This window comes from Peromyscus californicus, unplaced genomic scaffold, assembly GCF_007827085.1.
Source record: "Peromyscus californicus insignis strain IS unplaced genomic scaffold, ASM782708v3 Scaffold_4__1_contigs__length_199733344, whole genome shotgun sequence".
NCBI classification, from domain to species: domain Eukaryota; kingdom Metazoa; phylum Chordata; class Mammalia; order Rodentia; family Cricetidae; genus Peromyscus; species Peromyscus californicus.
Window position 1 is genome coordinate 54,272,504 of NW_026294562.1, and position 16,890 is coordinate 54,289,393.

General features: G+C 53.8%; 1 protein-coding gene across 23 annotated transcripts in view; it reads right to left on the reverse strand.

The window, feature by feature from the left end:
- Nucleotides 1-16,890, reverse strand: part of Nrxn2 (neurexin 2) — a 117,161-nt gene that overhangs the window by 46,908 nt on the left and 53,363 nt on the right. For all 23 annotated transcript variants that reach the window (XM_052763155.1, XM_052763150.1, XM_052763149.1 and 20 more), the window contains 4 exons: nt 13,159-13,320; nt 11,631-12,069; nt 5,294-5,680; nt 4,901-5,104 (listed from right to left, as the gene is read on the reverse strand). In XM_052763155.1, coding sequence (XP_052619115.1) covers nt 4,901-5,104; nt 5,294-5,680; nt 11,631-12,069; nt 13,159-13,320 — 1,192 coding nt within the window. The remainder of the gene's footprint in view (nt 1-4,900; nt 5,105-5,293; nt 5,681-11,630; nt 12,070-13,158; nt 13,321-16,890) is intronic.

Sequence of the window (16,890 nt, forward strand, 5' to 3'; positions counted from 1 at the left end):
CCTACACAAACTCACTGTCTGATTTCAGACAGATCTCTCTGAGCCTGGGCTTCTCATCCTCAGTGCTGAGAGGCTAGGGCAGGTTGAGGGTGTACCCCGGTGTGACCCTGGCCCTTTGGGGGACAGTCTTTAACCCTAGTTAAGAGTGACGCCCTGGCCTCCTGTGGGTTCTCCATGAACAAGTTCTGCCCAGGTGCCTGACAGCCCAGGATGCAGCTGGCATCCCTTGGGCCAGGGAAGGTTCCTGCAGTGGTGGTAAACAGATACCTCCTGTGGCCCTGAGGTCATGAGCCCCTCAGGCAGTACAGCTGAGCTCCACACGCGTTGTCAACCACAGCAGAGTGGGAGGAGCCGCCGGGACCCTGAGCCACAGCCTGGGCACCAAGGGAACAGTAGAAGGCCGAAGGACAGACACGAGAGGAAGTGAAGGGTCACAGTGAGGGGAAGGAGGCTGAGTGAGGGTAGAGAGAAAAGAGGAGGAACCAGGAACAGAGGGAAGGAAGCCGGTCAGGCTGGCGGGGAAGGGTGCCAGGCCCTGGAGTCAGGTCCCAGGGGCTCTCTCCAAGCCAGCAGAGTCTTCACCAATGAAGGGTCCAAAAAAGAAAAAAGGGCTGGAAGGGCAGGTGGGTCTCCTACAAGGGAACAACCCAAGGAGAGAGCTTGACTTTCCCATCCCGAGGAGAGGCTATTCCAGGGGTGTCAGGGTGTCCGTCTGTCCAGAGAAGAGGTGACAATTCCAGCCTACCCTGCAGTGACTCCCCCTCAGAAGCCCCTTTGAAGATGGGTATCCAGAGGGGCCAGGACCCTGCCAAAGGAAAGCAGGGAGAGGGGGCTGGAGAAAGAAAGCAGCTCTTCCATACACACCCCCAAAATGCTGTCCAGAGAGTGATAACCAGTAGCTCACTAGTCAGCAGCCCGCACCTCAAGAGCAGGGAATGGACGGGCACACCGATGCCAGGCATCAAGATCGGGGTGATGGTGTGGACATGAGATGGGATGGCATGGGGCGGGGAGCAAACAGCCCACATAGAGAGGAATGAAAGGAATGAGCATGGTTCCCTGGCTTGCTCTAACTCACTTCTGGGGGCGGGAGGTGGGGTGAAGACATCCAGCCCCCAACTCCACACAAGGAGCCTCAAAAACACCCAGCCACTTCTCTCAAGAGGCAGGGCACAGAGAGGTCCCGCTCGGCTCTGCTGTCACCTTCACCCAGGCTCCCAGCCTACAGACATAATCACCGCCAGCCCCCGGCAGGGAGGCAGTGGGTTCTTCCAGGGCCCCAGGAGTTAAAGGGCTCTGAGATGTCACGTATTCCTGCTGACTTCAAACATGACCAGAGGGTCCATGTCAGAGCTGGGCATCTCTGGACACCCCCAGCTTCTGAAGAGAGAGCAGGGAATGTACATGGGCAGGGGCTGAAGGAGCAGGGCCTTGCAGCCTAGATTGTGCCCTTCGTGGAGATTTCATGGGTACTTCCTAGAGACAGACCAGACCTAGGGCAGGCAGCAAGGAGCAGACCACACTGCAACAGGGCGAGGAATCCAGGGACACTAGCATTCCTAGGGACAGAGATCAGCTCCCCTGCCTGGAGACTGTGGCTTGCTCAGAGGCATGTTCTGTGGCTGAACTGCTGGGGGAGGCAATCTCCAGTCCTCCCTGTCCTCTGTCTAAAAGGAGGCATCCGAGCCTTTCTGGCCCTCTCTAAGTAACAGGTTCCCTGTCTCCAGAGGCCATCCCAGAAGGCCCCTTCTCTGGTACCTCTGCTCCTTCTTCAGGACCACCTCTGAGTGTCCTTGCCTGGAGTCCGCTGAACCGTGTGGCTACCTCTGAACCTCTGGGTTTCCCTCCTTACGGACTCAGACCACAAATCAGAGACCAAACCTCTTAGCAGTGAGCCCAGCCCAGAACTACGGCCTCCGTGTTGCTGCCTGCCTGGAGCCCAGCACGCCCTGGGTGGTTCACAGGATGAGGAATAAAGAATTCAGGGCTGGACTGGACTGGTGACACTATGTGGGAGCAAGCCCCTGCACCTGGCTCCATCTTGGGTCCCTCTCCCATGGCTGAGGTGCCACACTGGAGTGTATCTGGAGGACAGACTGAGGTCAACCTCAGGTGTCCATTCCTCGGAAGCCAGGCACCTTGATTTTTGAGACAGTGTCTCACTGTGGTCTGGGGCTTACCAGTTAAACTAGGCTAGCTGGCCAGTAAGCCCCAGAGACCTCCCTGCCTCTACTTCCCCGGCTGGAATTACAAATGCACACTGGAGACTGAACGCTGGTCCTTATGCTTGCAAGGCAAGCGTTTTACCAACCGAGCTGATTCCTTGGGCACTTGGGTGAAGATTCTTAGCCCTACTTTAAAAAGGAAAAGAGCAGGCTTGGAGAGGGGAATTAACTTACCCAGTGATGGAAGAGCCCAGGTTAGACCCTGGGTCTTCTGGCCCCAAGCCCAGAGCCCTTCATCTCAGCTCCAGGCTGGGCAGCTGGACAGAGACCTCTGCATCTCTGGTGTCTACACAGAGGCAACAAAACTCCTGGTCCTTAGCAGTGAGCCCAGCCCAGAACTATGGCCTCTGTGCTGCTGCCTGCCTGGAGTCCAGCATGCCCTGGGTGGTTCACAGGATGAGGAATAAGGGGCTAAACTGGCCTGCACTATGTGGAATCAAGCCCCTGCACCTGGATCCACCTTGGGTCCCTCTCCCAGGCTGAGGTGCCACACTGGAGTGTGCTTGGTGCTTACACACCTCTGTGCCCTCATTCCAGAGGAACCTGCAGACAGATGTGTCTGCACCAAGTGTTTGGTCTCAGCTTTATCATGACCTATGCTAGAGATTAGCTCTCAGCACCCATGTCTCTGTAGATGGGGATAGGGTGGGCCAGAGGGGTAGGGTACAGGCTATTGGCTGTCATCAGTCCTGGACATCCAGACTAGAAGTCTCTGGATCTTGTTCTGACTTCTGAGATTCATGAGACACAGACAGAAAGGCAGGCCTGTAGGAAGGAGGTAAAATCCCAAGGGTTAGGTTCCAAGGGCCACCATGATAAGATATCCTGGCCAAGGATGCCATCTCTCATCTAAAGAAATTCCCGCTTCTTCCCAGGGAATTGAGAACAGTCCAAGGAAGCCAGACCATGTGTCTTCTCTCTGCGGATCAAAGGCTCCAGGCTTCCCCTGCCTGGTCACACCAAACAGAGCAGAGCCAAACACTTAGCCATGTGAGACGACATGCACGCCACCAGGCCAGGTAGACAGAGAACAGCAGAGTGGCACAGGGGACGCTGGACAGGACCTTCCTCCTAGGACACGACCCGGGGAATACAGTTGGGGGAGGGGAGCTGCTGTGTCCTCTCGCAGAGCTGTCATGTGCCATCCACTCAATGAGCTGTGACTCTAGGTCAGAGCAGAGCTGTAGGTACCGCCTCACACCACCGCGAGGCCCTGGTCGCCCGCACAGCCTCCTCCCAGCCCAGCTCCCGCCCCTCAGCCTATCCTTGACCTAAGAGTACAAAGGCCAGGTGAGCGATGACCGAGTCAACACAAGCGTCTAAACAAGGCCCCCAAAGCCCATGATCTAGCCTAGAAATGCTCCAGAGATCAAGACCACCTTCTCCCTATGACCAGAACTCCTGGTGCTCTGTTTAGCTTCTGGGGCTTGAAGGCTTCTACAGGGCAGGTCCTTGGGTGTGGCGCTTTCCTAGTATGCAATGGACAGCCGCCCCGGCAGCCTGAACACCGCAGAGCCGCTCCCTCAGGGTGCCCTGCACTGCAGTCTGAAGTGGCCTCCTGGCTCTGCCTCCTCACCTGGCACACAGCTGGCCCTCATAAGAAGCCCCTTAGAAACCAGCCAAATGGGTAACTCTGCCTTCTCTTTCCGTCGTGACCACAAAAGCCAGGGCCCATGATAACCTAATAGATAACCTAACCATGCCCTCTATGCCCCCAAGGACCAACAGGGATGTGTAGGCTAGACCCTGTTCTCACCCATGGGCAACAGCAGAGATAGGGAGTGGTCTGATGGAGGAAGCCAGCGGGCTGACAAGCCCCACCCAAAACTCTGAAGGTCCATGGTCTGGGTTCAGCACCAGCACCTCCCCAGCAATCACCGGCTTCGTTACGTTGGCCAAATCAACATAGAATTTCATAATTGGACCAAGCATGGCGACGCACATCTTTAATCCCAGCACTCAGGAGGCAGGGCAGATGGAGCTCTGTGAATTCAAGGCTGGCCTGGTCTACAGTACCTGCCTGGTGAGCTGGTGTCTTGCCAGAACACCTATGGGACTCACATGGGACACAGCCATGAACACAAGCTGTGAGACAAGTGTGAGGTGGCATGTTCCTGTGTCCAGAATGCACACGGGAACCTGCACACAGCATCTCAGAGACAGCTCTAATCTAAGCGGAGCAGCTAAGGATGGCGGCATGCAGGGGCCAGCTGTTTGTGGTCCTTATATCTGCCACTGGGCTGAGCTGAGCTCAGGCTTGTACCTAGCAGGTGTCAACAAGCAGTTCCATAATCAATGAGCCCATGAATGAGCAAGTGAATGCAGACAAGAATGAGTTTGTGCCATCTTGTGTGTGCAGGACAGATGCCACCAACACTCCATAGGAGTGACTTGAGAGAACAGTTATCACACTCAGACGCATTCCAACAGGTGTGTGTGTGGCTGTGTTCTGGGTCACCAGCCCACATTATCGTCAACCATGAAACATTGCTCAAGGCTGTGGGGCCTGAACAGAGACACAGCCCTCAGGGGCTCAGATTCAGGAGGCTACTACCTTTCTCCAAACTGCGGAGGTCACCTCCGGCTGGTGCCACCACCAGCTTCTCCAGACAGAGGGGAGTGTAGGTCAGAGGCAGGCCAGGGAGAGGCCGGGAGGCCTGGGACAGGGTGGTTACCGAGGTTGACGGTGAGCTTCATCTGCCCCCCGTCCAACTCGAGACGCAGAGTGTCGGCTGACTCCCTGGAGGTGGTGGCCATCATGAGTCCATAGGCCCTCTGGGACATGAAGCGCAGGGACACATCCTCTGCCTCTGTGTGCATGGCATTGGGCAGCATGATCTTCATGTACATGGAGCCATCATAGCTTAGGACAGTGGCCTCTGCCCCAGGAGTGGAGAGCAGAGGAATGGGAAACGGGGGAAATGGAAAAAGACAGAGAGAAAACAAGAGAATCATTACTGGAAGAGAAGTCTGGGGCTGGCCTGGGAGCACTCTGAAGAGGAATGGGGCACGATAATGGCAAGTGGGGTCCTTCCGACACAGGACACCTAAGACCAAGACCAGCTCACCTCTCTCACAGACCCGACCCAGAAAGCCGGTCCCGACGCAATCACAGACGAACCGGTTCCAGCCCTCTCGACAGATGCCCCCGTTTCGACAGGGGGCTGACGCACACTGCTTCAGCGTCTCGCGAGAGCAGAAGGGAGCAACACCCACAGCCCCCTGGGCCTCGGCCAGGCCCCGGAGATCTCGACTCCGACCATCTATGAAGAGGTCTCGAACACAGCCCACGTAGCCAGCCCGGAGAGCAGCTGTCCACACCTCAGGGGGCAGTGGCAGGTCCACCCGGCCCCCCTCAGGGAGGCCACCCAGGTACAGCTCACTCTCCAGGTCCAGGACCTCGCTCTCTCCCGTGGCCAAGAATGGTGTGCTGCGGCTGTTCACAGAGATGGAGCCTGGGGACGAAAGGAAAGTGAGCTTCAGTGGGGAGGGAAGTCACAGTCTGGAAAGGGGTGCCCTGAGTTTGCTACTGAAGCCCCCCTCCATCCTGCACCCCACATAGGCTCAGGAGAATGACCAACAGCCTTGTCTCTGGGGTCTAGCCTTACTTACCCTCTGTCCAAACTACCTAACTATAGTCAATCAAGGAGCTCGAGACCCAGTCCCAGACCCCGCCCAGCTGTAGTGTGTTGTAGGCCTCTGTGCAGACCCTTCCTAGACACCTAAAAGAGCTCTCCAAACTATACAGGAGGCACACACATTCAAATCCTGTACCATAAAAGCGTCAGCTCATTCACTGGATCATTCCCACCCCCAGCCTCTTAGACCAGAAGCTGGAGGCAGAGAACCTAGAGGAGACTGTAATAATTGAATCTCCGTGCATGCGTGTGTGTGTGTGTGTGTGTGTGTGTGTGTGTGTGTGTGTGTGTGTAAGACAGGGACTTGCTTATGTAGCCCTCACTAGCCTGGAGCTTCTTATATAGGCCAGATTCCTATATATAGCCTAGAACTTAGGAAATCTTCCTGCTTTCTGCCTACAGAGGGCTGAGCTTACAGATGTGCGTCACTATGTCCAGCAACTCTGAGTGTGTGTGTGTGTGTGTGTGTGTGTGTGTGTGTGTGTGTGATTTGTTTGTTCTGGTTCAGGATTTTTGTTTTGTTTTGTTTTGTCTTTTTAATCAGCATATCAGGCAATCCAGAATGGTTTTATGTAACCAAAGATGACCCTGAACCTCTGCTCCACCTGCCTCATCCCCCAAGTGCTGGGATCATAGGCATGTACCATTGTGCCCAGTTGTTAATATTTGTTAGAGTTTTTTCTCATGACATAGGATCTTACTATATAACCCTGGTTGGCCTAGAACTCACTTTGTAAATTAGGGCAGCCTTAAACTCACAGAAACACCTGTCTCCTCCTCCTCCTAGGGCTAGGATGCCTGATCTAAAGATTTGTTTTAAATTACGTGTGTATGCGTATATCTGTCTGGGAGTATGTACATGTGAGTGCAGGTACCCACAGAAGCCAGAAAGAGTCATCAGGTCTCCAGGAGCAGGAGGTACAGGAAGTTGTGAGCCAGCTAATGGAGCAATGGAGCAGGAGGATGCTAGGAAACAATCTTGAGCCTTCTACAAGAGCAGTACACACTCTTAACCACTGAGTTATATATATATATATATATATATATATATATATATATATATATATAATGCTGTGTAGCCCTGGCTGGCCTATAACTTTCTCTGTAGACCAGGCTGGCCTCAAAGTCACTGAGCTCCACCTACCTCTGTCTCCCAAATGCTAGGATTAAAGGCAAGTGCCACCATGCCCTGAAAGCCCTTTTATCCCATGTTTCCCTTTTTCAGGTTTGGACAAACTCTTAAAAGAAGAAAGGAGGAGGAGCCCACGGCAGTGGTGGCAGCCAGACACAGTAGTTCACACCTGTGAGCCCAATACTTAGGAGGCAGAGGCAGGATCACTGCCATGGTTGAGACCAACCCTGTGTAAACAAAGAAAAGCAAAGCTCCTAGCAAGGTTTAGGATGGTAAGGAGCCACTGGGCCTCTTAGACATGGGCGTGGTGGGGATCTTGAGAGGGAGGGCCTGGAGGAGAGGTCCATTATCAGCCCAGAGTCAGAGGGCCTCGGGGAGCAAAGCTGAAGCTTTCTTTGCAGACACAACTCCTACTGGAAGCCAGTCCCTTCCTCAAAGCCTTGCTCGTCTCCTGGGCTCCCTTGTAAAGTCTTTTGTTTTAAGACTTGTTTATTTGCATCTTGTGTGTATGTGTGTGTGTGCCTGCATGTGTATAGGGGTGTGAGCCACCACACAGGTGCTGGGAACCAAACCCAGGTCTTCTGCAAAAGTAAAAAGTGCCATTCACTGCTGAGCCATTTCCCCAGCTCAAGCTGATGATGTTTAAGGAGTTATTTTATTATTTATTATGTGTGCACATGTGTGTGCATCCCTATAGAGGCAGTAGAAGAAGTGGGATCCCCTGGAGATGGAGCTACAGGTGGTTGTGAGCCTCCTGGTGTGTTCTGGGAACTGAACTCTCATCCTCTGAAAGAGCAGCAGGTTGACTCTCTCCAGACCCTAATGTGTGTGTGTGTGTGTGTGTGTGTGTGTGTATGTGTGTGTATGTATGTGTGTGTATGTGTGTGTGTATGTGTGTGTGTATGTGTGTGTGTATGTGTGTGTGTGTGTTGTGATATGTGTGCCTGTAGTGATGTGTGTGTTTGTGTTGGGATGTGTGTGTGTTGGGATATGTGTGTGTGTTGTGATGTATGTGTGTGTGTTGTAATGTATGTGTGTGTGTTGTGGTATGTATGTGAGTGTTGTAACGTATGTATGTGTGTGTTGTGATGTGGGGCGGGGCGGGGGGACAGAGAATGATATTCAGGAGTCAGTTTTCCCCTTTCGTCGCGGGATCTGGGGAACAAACTCAGGCCATCAGACCTGACCAGTAAGAGCTTTTTCCTGCTGAGCCATGGCACCAGCCCGTGGCCCCAAGCCTGTTCTCTCATGACAAGGTTTCACCTGCTTCAGGGTCCTGCGGCTTGCCTCTCTCCCTCTGGATCACCCAGAGTCCCCAGAGCCTGTTGTGACCCATCCTTTGGCTCACTGCTGGAATCCAGCAGGAAGGGAATGTGAGAGGAAGAGGAAAGGGGGACAGTGAGCGGAGAGCTCTGGAGAGGAAACTGAAGTGCACTCTGACCTCTGCTCCAGAGTCACTCCCAAAGATGACACGGGAGCAGCTTGACTCATCCACTGACCATTGACGAAGAACGGATAAACTAGGTGTGAGCACGGCACTGGGGTGTTAGTCAGACTTCAAAGGAGGGAGTTCTGACTCACACTACAGCGCAGATGAACCCCGAAAGACACTGTACTCATTGAAACAGCCGGGCACGAGAAGATAAATACACAAGTCGGATATGGTGGCCTATGCCTGGAATCCCAGAACTCTGGAAGGCTAAGACAGCAGGATCTTGATCTCAAAGTTAGCCTGGGTGACATGTAAGATCCTGTGTCGGAAGGGAGGAGGGAGGGGGAAGGGAGGGAGGGGGGAGGGAAGATGGCTCAGTGCTTAACATGCTTGCTCTTCATGTATGAGGCCCAGAGTTCAAATCCCCAGAAACCCATATAAAGGCCAGGTGGGTGTGGTGGCCCTCCTGTAATTTCAGCTCTGGAAGGCAGAGACAAAGGATCCCCAGAGCAAGCTGTCTGGCCATATCTGTGAGCTCAGGATTTGATTGAGAGGCCCTACCGCAATAAATAAGATGGACGATTCCTGACATCAGTCTTGGATCTCCACACGCATGTACACCCACATACATGTGCCCCAATATACATGTAAGCATGAACATAAACCCGTGAAAATGGAAAAAGAAGAGGAAGGAGAAATACTCTGTGACTTCACTAATCTAAATTCTCAGAGTCGTCAGATTCGAACAGACAGATGGGGGCCAGAGGCAGGAGGGGCAAGAGGAGAGCTGAGGTTTAATAAAGACAGCCTCAGTTGGGGAAGGCGGAAAACCTGCACCTGGATGGCGGTGAGGGCTGTGTAGCAATGTGAGTGTGCTCACGATTAAAGACTAAGACTGTATGTTTTGTGTGATGTGCAATTTACCCCAATTTCAAAACCAAACTAAGAAGAAAAGTAAAACAGGAGGGGAGGCCATGGAGACGGGTCGATGTGCGCAGGCACCTGCCAGACAAGGGGGACAACCCAAGCTGGATCCCCTGAACACACATGTGGCTGCATGTGACCAAGGTCCTGGCATGCCTCTGGCATGATGAGAGATGGAGACAATCACCCAGAAGCCAGCTAGCCTGGGGTATGCTGGGAAGCAGCAGAAACAAGAGAGACCCTTTCTCAAAAAGGTGGAAGGCCAGAACCAGCTCCCCAAAATGTCCTCTGACCTCTATACGCATGACGTGGCACAAGAGCAACATACAAACACCATTTAAAAAAGACATAAAAACAGGAAAGAGGGCCAGGCGGTCGTGGTGCACACTTTTAATCCCAGCACTCGGGAGGCAGAGGCAGGCGTATCTCTGTAAGTTCAAGGCCAGCCTGGACTAAAGAGTGAGTTCCAGGAAAGGCACAAAACTACACAGAGAAACCCTGTCTCGGGGGAAAAAAAAAAACAGGAAAGAGGAGTCTGGGGCGTGGCTTCGCAGGGGCAGGCCCTGGGTTCAATCACCAGCACTGCAGTGTGGGGACACAGGAAAACAAGGGAAGTTCTAAGCCGTGTTGAAACAGCTGCCCCAAGCTCCTGAATGGACGTCCAGCCCGAGGATCACTGCCAACCTGTGTGGAACACCAGCGACTGTCAGTGAAGACCCAGTGGTACTGTCATGAGGGCAGAGCCGGGGGCTAATGTCCTTCCTCATGGCTTTCTCTGGTGAGGGGAAAGGGGAGCAAGGCCTCCCTTCTGAGAGGCCAGCAGTCCCCTCCTCCCTGCGAGCAGAGGAGGTCGCTCCACCTGACTCTCAGGCCACCGTGAGGACGGCAGCTGTGGAATGAGAAAATGTAGCCGACGTTGATAAGCACTTAAGTTGGATAGCGTGTCAGGCCGCATTTGTATCAGTTCTCTCACTTGGGTTCCACAGGATGGAGGCAAACACACCAGAATTAGCAGGCAGGAAACAAGAGCCTCGGCGACGGAGGCTGAAAAGGAAGGATGAAGGAGAGGGCGGCTAGAAGAACAGAAGTTTTGAAAAAGAGTCCCCAGCCACACCACTCAGAATACATCCCAGAATGAGGTGGACAGTCTGTCAGCCCACAGTCAGTGCTCAGAGAATCAGGCAGCTGCTGTGTACAAGACTCTGCACTCAAACAACCAAACATGGATGGAAATGTTTAAAGGAAGAACTTTCTGTACTAAACACATACAGATACTGCTGTCCTTATTCACCAAACAACAGAATAATGACCATCACAAAACTACTATGTAACTATAAGCATTTATAATCTCTCTCTCTCTCTCTCTCTCTTTTCTCTCTCTCTCTCTCTCTCTCTCTCTCTCTCTCTCTCTCTCTCTCTCTCTCTCTCTCTCGCCAAGGCTAGCCTCAAATTCCTTATGCAACTGAGGATGACCTTAAACTCTCGATCTTCCTACCTCTACCTCGCTAGTCCTGGGATTACACACGAGCACCACCATGCCTGGTTTATGTGGTGCTGGGGATGGAACCTAGGCTTCACGCGTGCTTGGCAGGCACTCTACCAGCTGAATCCCATCCAGCCCTAGCCCCAGCGTCTACCTTCTATTAGGTATTTTGAGGACTCGAGAGATGACTTAAGTTACCCAGCAGGATGTGTACAGGTGATATACAATACTACACTGCCTTTTATAAGAGGTTTGAGTATAGTGGATTTTGATATCTTTGGGGGTCCTAGGAGCAATCCTCCCAGACAGTGAGGGATAGCTGTTTCCAGTTAAGTTAAAGAAATAAGTCTCTGGATAAAAAGGAACCGTGGCTGGAAAGCTGTTTTCTTTGTTTTGTTTTGACTATGCAGCCCTGGCTAGTCTGGAACTCACTATCTAGTCCAAACTGGCCTCGAACTTACAATGATCCTCCTGCCTGTGTCTCCTGAGTGCTGGGACTGCAGGTGTGAGCCACCACTCCTGGCTTTGAGTTATTTTCTTCAAGACACGGGACATCTGTCCGTTAGGTGCTATGTCAGTGTTTTCAGATGTGATCTTTCCCGCCCACAGGGACCCTGGGGTAACTGTTCCTCTCGCAAATAAGAAAGAGTGGCCCTGTGCCTTCTGCCAAATCACAGTGACAGAGAGGCCAAAGAAGGACTGGGAGAGGAGACTGGGAGCAGGAGACAAAAGCTTGAGAGGTCAGGCAGGCACAAAAGAGTGGCCAAGGGAGGGGAGGGTCCGGAGGCCTCCTGACCTTTGCGCCCGTCCCTCTGGAAGTCCACGTGACACCATTCACCGTCATTGACCTTGCGGCTGGACGCCCGCAGCTTGATGCCCCCAGAGCCCATGTCCAGCAGCAGGTAGAGGTAACCATCCAACAGCTCCATGGCAAAGTAGTCGGCCCTCTGGGCGGAGCTGTGGCTGCCTACCCCGGCCCCAGCCCGCCGGCCCTGGCTGAAGAGCAGCAACCCATTGGGCTCCGTGGTTCGGAAGTCCAGAGAGATGGAGCCAGTGCGCTTGGCGCTCCAGCGGGGCAGTGCGACAAAGGCCTCAGGACTCTCAAAGGTCACGGGGTCCAGGGCAGCCACATCCTCACAGCGGAAAGACAAGTCCCCCTGCAGCTTCATCTTCGGGTCCCCTTCCTTAGCCAGGCGGGACAGCTCCAGCTTGAAGTCATTGTTCTTGTAGACCACCTGTAAAGAGGAGAGGGGTCTGGGTAAAGAAGCAGAAGCAGCCTTGGATCTGGCTACCAAGGGCCCTCCCTCCCTGGCAGCCCTGGGCCGTCACCCGTCCTCATGGCCCCAAGCTCAGCGCCATCGGTCCACAAGGCTCAGGCTACACCTTCCTCTTGCTGCCTCTGTCCTGTCTTCCGGCCCCACACTGGCCAGGCAGCTCCTGCTGTGAGCTCCTGGGTCCAACTCAACTGTCACCCACAATGGCAAAAGGGCAGGCAACTGTTGCTACTGTCTGTTGCTATTTTCTGAGACAGGGTCTCACGTGGCTCAAGATGGCTTCAAACTCTCTGTATGGCCGAGGATGACCTTGAGTTTGTCTTCCCGCCTCCACCTCCCATGTGCCAAGATTACAGATGTGCACCGCCATGCTCAGCAGATGTGGTTCTGTTACAGCCCATGGCTGGCCGTCCTGTCAGCTGGGCTGCTAGCTACTCCAGTCCTTGCTGTCTTCCAGGGCGTGTTAACATTCTCCCGAGTTCTGCACAAGAACCGAAGTAGGAACCAACCTTTCATCTACATATCAGGCAACTCATGAGGTCAAGTGACTTGGCCAAGACAACAGAGTAGTGAGTGAGTGGAAGTCATGTGACTGAAGCTAGGCTTTAGCCTCAGCCTTCATGCCCACCAGCCTTCCCTGGGGGCCACAGCTCTGAAGAGCCTCAGAGGGGAAGGGAGTCCCAAGGCCCGAGGAAACAAAACGCTGGACACCTCTTGACCTGAATCAACAACAGCTTTAGGTTTTGTTTTTTTTTGTTTTTGTTTTTTTGTTTTTTTCGAGACAGGATTTCTCTGTGTAGCTTTGCGCCTTTCCTGGAACTCGCTTTGGAGACCAGGCTGGCCTCGAACTCACAGAGATCCGCCTGGCTCTGCCTCCCGAGTGCTGGGATTAAAGGCGTGCGCCACCACCGCCCGGCCAGCTTTAGGTTTTAATGAAGGGTTACAATCCCACCATAGACTCATAGGGCACAGAGGCCAGGGGCAGCTGGCCGGGTCAGACTAAATCACAAGGCAGACTGGTCAACGGAAGCCCTTCCAAGCCCTACTCACGTCCTTGAGGCAGCCCATGAAGTTGTTGCTGACAGGTGAGCCAGGCAGGTCGGCTGTGTTGGGGCTGCCCCCAATGTAGAAGAAGTCATCGGAGCCCAGCATAGTGTAGTCCTCCTGTGTGTAGCCTGTGGTGGTCAGGATCCCGTCCACCGAGATGGTCACCTGCCCAGCCCAAGGAGGGGAAGAGACAGGAGACAACCGACATCAACGCCCTGGGAAGAGCCACAGGCAGGCAAGGGAGGGACCAGGGGGCAGTGGGGGAGGGGGACCCCCATTTTTATGTCTGCTTGTCTTGGAGGCGGAACAGTGGGGGGGGGGAGGAGGAAGAGGAAGCAGCACAGATTTGATGGTTTCAAGGTAGGCTAAGGCCTGCCCTGCATGACCCATGGCGGGTGGGAGCCTGAAGGTGGCACGGAGCACTCACCATGATGGGCTCAATAAGCAGCTCCAGGGAGGTGCTCTGTACTAGGGGACCTCAGAAAGGGCCCCACTGTGAGAGGTGGGGGGAAGGAAGTGACACCCTCAGCTTTCTCTCAGCAGAGCACTGTGGGCACACGCGTGTGGCTGGCTTCTCAGCCTCTTCCTGAAGAAGAGCCCTCCGCTTCCTGCCCCTTGCCGGGCGGCAGTGCTAAGACTCGCTTGCAGTCCTTCCATCTGGGCACTGTGTTCCTGCAGCCTTAGCTGGGGAGGCAGCTGAGACCATGGAGAAGAGGAAAACCCAGGCATGCCCGCAAGGCTTAGGACAGGAGCTGCATGGCGTCTGTCAGGGCTGCTTCCTACCTCTGCCACTCAAGTTCTAAGGTACCCTGATACTCTGAGTCATTTTTTAGAAAAACCTAGTCTAGAGCTTAGGTTTAAAAACCCTAAACTAGTCTATAAAGCCTAAACTGGCCTTGAACTTGTGGTAATCCTCCTGCCTCATCCTTTCACGTGCTGAGATTATACACCTGGATGAGTCACTGGTTTTCTTCCAAAGAAGAGGGTGGCCCTTTGCTATTTCCCAGCTCACACTTCCTCCTTCTCTGTAGATGGTATTTGTTGTTCCACCCCTAGAAACAGTGAGGCCAGGGCTAACTTAAGGAAACACCATCCCCCAGGGTGGGAAATTCATCCAGAAAGCAAGATGCCAAGAGCAGGGGTACCTGGTGTTCAGGAGGTACTGGGCACTGGGCTGGGGAAGGCAGATGCCACCTTTGGGGCAACTCTGATTCCCCCTGCTCAGCAAATGTTTACCTGGTCCCTGAAGGGTTTGGTCCTTCAGAGGAGCTCTGGGAGGCTTCACTCACAGCAAGGTTGAAGGGGGGCAGCAGAGGTAACACAAACTTCTCTCTACAAGGCTGTGGCTTAGGAGAGTCAAGGGGGCCACCGAGGACCTGGTTCTTTGTCAGTCCCATCCTGCACCTCCACAGGCTGTAGCTTAGCGCCCTTCTTGCTCCCCAAATATATTTCAAAATACCCCCTTTGCAGGTAAAGTATTGAAGTAAGGGCCTGCCAGTCACACACTGTGATGACCCCTACACCAGGCACCTTCCAGCTGCTGGTCTTCAGTATTCTATTGTCAGAAGAGTGGGGTAGAACTCCTAAGATCAGGGGGACCCAAAAGCCCCCCCTCGTGCTTGCTTGGAACCTCATGGTGAAAAGGTTGGGGCTGAGCAGAGCGCAGACTGAAGAAGCCACCTCCTGGGAACCATCAAACCTTGTGCTAGAAGAACTGGGTTCAAGGACAGGAGGAGACAGGTGTCTTGGGAGGGGGCAGTCTGAATACTTTTAAGTCTTGTTTTGAGGGAAGGATTGGTCCTGATCACTTATTTCTTCTCCCTCCCCTTGTCCTGAAGCTAGGAAATAGGGTTTGGGTAGAAAGGAAGGGGTCAGAGAGGTTAGTCACAAAAACATGCAAACGAGGTTAGAGATTAGACTGGGCAGAGGGGAACTGAGGAAGGATGGAGGGATCAGAATCAAGGGGTGGGGATAAGTCAGGGAAGGTGAGGCTGGGGAGTGGGTCTCCCTAGGGCAATACGGCTGCACTCACTCTCTTCCTCCACGTCCCTGCTACTGTCCTAAAAGACTGAACCGGGCTGTCAGTCAGTTCCTGCGCCTAAGTGGACTCAACCCAATCAGGCTGCCAGCAAACATCTGGCTTGACATGCCCCTGGAACTCCACTAACCGCAGCCACCCCAGGAGACTTAGCACATGGTCATCAAAGGGCCACATCAAGCTGCCTTGCGACCCAGGGCAGGGCTCTCCAGCTAAAACCTAACTCCCTTATGACTTGGAGAGAGCCTCACGTGAGTGACCATGCTGGGCAGTGCTCATCACTGCTTCCCTCCTGGGGAAGCCCCTCAGGAAGTCTCCATCCTTGGCCTCTGAAGCCGGGGCACCACCCTGGAATCTCCCTCATGCTATGGGCTCTCCTTATCCCACTACATTTGTCAAGATCAAGGTTGCCCTTTCTTGGCCATATCGGAGTTAAAGGATCTGACTTGAAGCAGACTGTGGAGGCCCAAGACATCCTCCTGAATCCCCTTCCAGGCTGGAAGTAAATCTCAGTTTGCCTGGTGGCTGTATTCGGATCAATCATGGAGGGCCCTGCTGGGAAAGGATGACCTTAATCTCCCTCTCCTGACTCACAGGGCTGGGGAAAGGCTAGCAGGAGACAGGGGATACAGGGAGGTCTGCTGAGGAAGGATCAGCCAGGTGGGTGGGGAGAAGTTGAGGGAGAATAGAGGAGAAGGCCGTGGGTGGAGAGGAAGTGGAGGTAGAGGGAACGGAGGAAGGTGTCTGGGGAAGGCAGGGAGGGGGATGATTTAAGATTAGTAAAACCCAACTGTTCCCTCAGACAAATCAGTCCAGACACAAAAATGGCAGGTTCGTTAGTAAAAGCAGGAAACAGGGGAACAATTCCCCTGCCCCCTCCACCCCAGGGGTTCTTGATACCCCTGCCCCCCAATCCCCCCCATGAAGCTTCTGGAAGGGGTGGGGCCAGCAGGGGAGGAGGGGAGGAAGGGAGCACATGCCACACTGAACAGCCATTGCGGCTGGGACCCATGCGGGTTAGAAGAGCAGGGTCAGGGACCAGGCACTCTGAGCAGGCCAGAGGAAAGCAGTCAGCGGGTGAGAAGGCATGCAGGACAGGGGCGATGGGGAAGAGCAGAGATGGAGGCGAGAGAGCCGTGGAGTGCAGGAAGAAGCCTCCTTCCACTGAGGAGGAGAGAGGAGCAACCGCTGGGTCAGAGTTCTTTAGGATTGACAGAGAAAGAAACATCAAACCTGAGATTCCTCATCACACATTCCTGTGCCACTCACCACAGACAACCAGCCTGCACACATCTGCTGCACACACAGCCCATCCCAGAAGACTCTGGGAGGAGGTCTTGACTGCTCCTCTCCATACAGCACAGGTGACCACAGCTAGGTCCCCAAGACACAGCAGAGGATCTATGACCAACCCACACTGACCCACTCAACATGGTGGGTGCCGAGGAAGTCCAGGGGCATGAGTGCAGTGTTTGCCCAGAAGATGAGCCTAGGCCCTGAACCACACACTCTCCAGGAACAGGGAGACTGGCTGGAGGAGGCTCAAGGGGACTCTAGTGACCTGAATGGATCAGCCAGCCCTTCCTCTCCTCAGCTCATGCAGGAAGGCTGCTGGGATGGGAATCCAAGTCCTAGCCACAAATATACCCATATGGAGAAAATCCCCATACCTACTGTGCCCAGGAAGAAAAGCTGAG